Raw genomic sequence first — 3,275 nt, 5'->3', positions numbered from 1 at the left:
GGGCGGGGGGGCGCTGGGGCCCTGCCTGCCTGCCTGCCTGCCTGCCTGGCGTTTGCAGGTGTGCTGCCCGCCGGGGAGCGCGGGCGGGAAGAGCGGGCCGCCAGTGGTGTCATCCTCCTTGGTGGAGGACGCGGGGGCCCTCGCACGTGATTTTGGAGGCCCCGAGCAGGCTCGTAGCCCCACGCGGGAGCGCTTGCCTTCGCACTGACAGGCTCTAAAACGCCTGGAAACACCTCCCGCCCATACGTGCAGAAAAGTCCAGTTTGGTTAAAACAGGGTTTTGCTCGTGTAAATGAGCCGGTCCATATGACCGTTGCCAGAAACTTGGTGATCTGTCCCGGGTTTCAAAGCCTGCTGTCCCTTTAATGTCTGGTTTGACAGCTTTGGGTGAGGAAGCACTTCCAACAGCTGTCTTCTTGGCAGTGCACCAAACGCCGGCTTAAAGGGTCCCCGGCTGGAGCAGCTTCACCTTCTGCATCCGAACAAACCCAGCAATTGTTCCATTTTCCGGCTGCTTTTCCACCAACCAGGGGCTGCGTTGTGACTCAATGCATGCATTTTGTACCCCAGCTCTATGGCTGGAGTAAAAATTTGGGCATTCCGTCTAAAAACTCCCTCTGCCAAGATTATGTGGGTGGTTAGCCCCACTTTTATTGAAAATCAGAAATGTTTAGAAAGACTCATAAAATTATTACGTTAAACTTTCAAAATAATTGTTCTTAAGTCTGGGTCTGAATGTGCATTTTGTATATGTTACATACTTTCCTAGATCTACATCTGACTAGAGAAAGTGGACACACCCTATTTTTACTATCAGTTTTTTCACTGCTGCTTTTGCTGTACATATTTTGTCAATAAATGCATCTGGGTTGGTATTTGTTCTGAATATTTTCTATGAGAATAACATGTATTTTCCATTTTGTATTGCCAAAAGATGATGAAGATGAGGAGGAAGAGGATGAAGAAGAAGAAATTGATGTCGTGACAGTGGAGAAAAGGCGCTCCTCCTCCAACAAGGCGGTTACCACCCTTACTATTACAGTGCGTCCTAAAAATACTGCTTTTCCATCGGTCAGGACACAGCAGAATGAACTGATTTTAAAGCGTTGCGCACCAATTCACCAGCAGCATAATTATGCTGCTCCTTCTCCATATATGGAGAGTGAAGATGCTCCACCACCGAAAAAGTTAAAAACCGAGGTGCCCCGTCCAGTAAAACCCACGATCCAACCAAAGTCTAAGAGTTCAAGTCCTCGAAATTCTGACTCGGAGGATAGTGAACGTCGACGTAACCATAATATCCTGGAGCGTCAACGGCGTAACGATCTGCGGTCAAGTTTCCTCACGTTAAGGGACCATGTTCCAGAACTAGTTAAAAATGAGAAAGCTGCAAAAGTTGTGATCTTGAAAAAAGCCACTGAGTATGTCCATTCTCTTCAGGCAGAGGAGCAGAAGTTATTGCTAGAAAAGGAAAAATTGCAAGCCAGACAACAGCAATTGCTAAAGAAAATAGAATACAAGCGGACTTGCTAAACTTTTTTTTTTTTTTTTTTTTGGCTGACCAGGACAGTCATTGCCACTTTGCACATTTTTGATTCTTTAAAAAAATTGTGTTTTTTGACGTTAAGAATGTTGGTTTTACTTTCAATCCAGTCCCTGAAGTAATCGACAAACTATATTATCCGGGTACGGAGCAAATGGATGTTCTTGCAAGGATTTTATTGCAGGACTACCAAACAACAATGGACTGCCTTTGTTTTTCTTCTTAAGAGCTGTAGATGGTGGGATTTTTTTTTTTAATTGTTGTGAGCATTTGGAGCTGCTGATGACATCTAGTTGAGTTTAAAAATGTTCATTCCTAATTTTTATGGTGCTTATGTTCTAACAGATGTTACTTTAGGGGTTGGCATTTGTACCCCTGTGGGAATTTTCTGTAAATACCATCTACACACTTGCCTTTTGTACATGTCTTGGGTTATGAGAGGTGGCTTTTGCTACCAGTGTTAGACTGGAAGTTCATACCTAAGTACTGTAATACCTCAATGTTTGAGGAGCATGTTTTTGTATACAAATATATTGTTAATCTCTGTTATGTACTGTACTAATTCTTACATTGCCTGTATACTTTAGTATGATGCTGATACATAACTAAATTTGATACTTATATTTTCGTATGAAAATGAGTTGTGAAAGTTTTGAGTAGATATTACTTTATCACTTTTTTGAACTAAGAAACTTTTGTAAAGAAATTTACTATATATGCCTTTTCCTAGCCTGTTTCTTCCAGTTAATGTATTTGTTAATGTTTGGTGCATAGAACTGGGTAACTGCAAAGTTCTGTGTTTAATTTCTTCCAACGATGTACATTTAGTGCTGCGTCTTATAGCACTTTGAAATACCTCATGTTTATGAAAATAAATAGCAATTACATGATGTGCCATTTACTATTTTTCTTTTAAATGAAGTTCTTCTTTTAAATAAAATTGTTAACTTGAAAATGTTCATGAAATACAAAAACATGGTTCCCTATTCTAGGCGCTTAATGTCTATAGGTGATGGTCTAAGAAAAGTCAGCTAGCTGGGAAACTCTAAGAACAATTTTCCTATTTTTTTTACACTTCAGATGCCTCCTGTGATGTCATGATTGTCCCAGCGGACTGAACTTACTGTGGTTAACAGAAAGACTCCTCTGTCTTTAAAGATTTTTGGAAAATCCACCGTATGCAGAGAATTGTGAGGGCTCAGGAACATGGCTAACATGCATTTGCTATGGGACTGGCTTCTGTGTGCTAGACAGGTGGAAGGGTGAATAATGGGGGTGCAATTTGCCACAACTCAGAGAATGAAATATTTGTAGGAAACCCAGATCTTCTCTAACTGCTGCTTTTTCTTCCTTGCATTACGAAAGACATATCCTTAAAGCTGTGCATCACTGCATAGGAGAACTGATATTCTTTCTTGTCTGTAGCCTAAGATCCCATTTATCACTACTTGTGATAAGTTAGTAGGAATTAAAAATCCCAGGGAAAATACTCAGTACTGAAGTATGGAGTCCAACTGTATATGTGGCATATCATAATGCAATAGAAATGCCTTTTCTGTGGCATGGAGAGACATGAAGCATGTGTCAGATAGTTTGTAGGCTGGACAGTGGACTTTGGCAAGTGGTTGTCTCAGGTGTGATTGATAGCATTTTGTGGTGTGACGGGAGCAAGACCTGCAAGTCTGTGAAATATGTTTGGCAATATAGGCTTAAGAGCTGTCTTGAGACCCAA

The 3,275-nt window shown here is 41.4% G+C and overlaps 1 protein-coding gene across 1 annotated transcript in view; it reads left to right on the top strand.

Annotated features, from left to right (window-relative positions):
- MYCN (MYCN proto-oncogene, bHLH transcription factor) overlaps window positions 1–2,433 on the top strand; it is a 3,780-nt gene extending 1,347 nt beyond the window's left edge. Inside the window, exon 2 of the mRNA XM_026087944.1 lies at window positions 904–2,433. Within this exon, the coding sequence (XP_025943729.1) occupies window positions 904–1,533 (630 nt within the window). The 3' untranslated portion in view covers window positions 1,534–2,433. The remainder of the gene's footprint in view (window positions 1–903) is intronic.
- The last annotated feature ends 842 nt before the right edge of the window (window positions 2,434–3,275 follow it).

This window comes from Apteryx rowi, unplaced genomic scaffold (genome assembly GCF_003343035.1).
Source record: "Apteryx rowi isolate R43461 unplaced genomic scaffold, aptRow1 scaffold_744, whole genome shotgun sequence".
Taxonomy (NCBI): Eukaryota; Metazoa; Chordata; class Aves; order Apterygiformes; family Apterygidae; genus Apteryx; species Apteryx rowi.
Note: the sequence above shows the minus strand (reverse complement) of the source record. Positions and strands in the feature narration are given on the sequence as shown.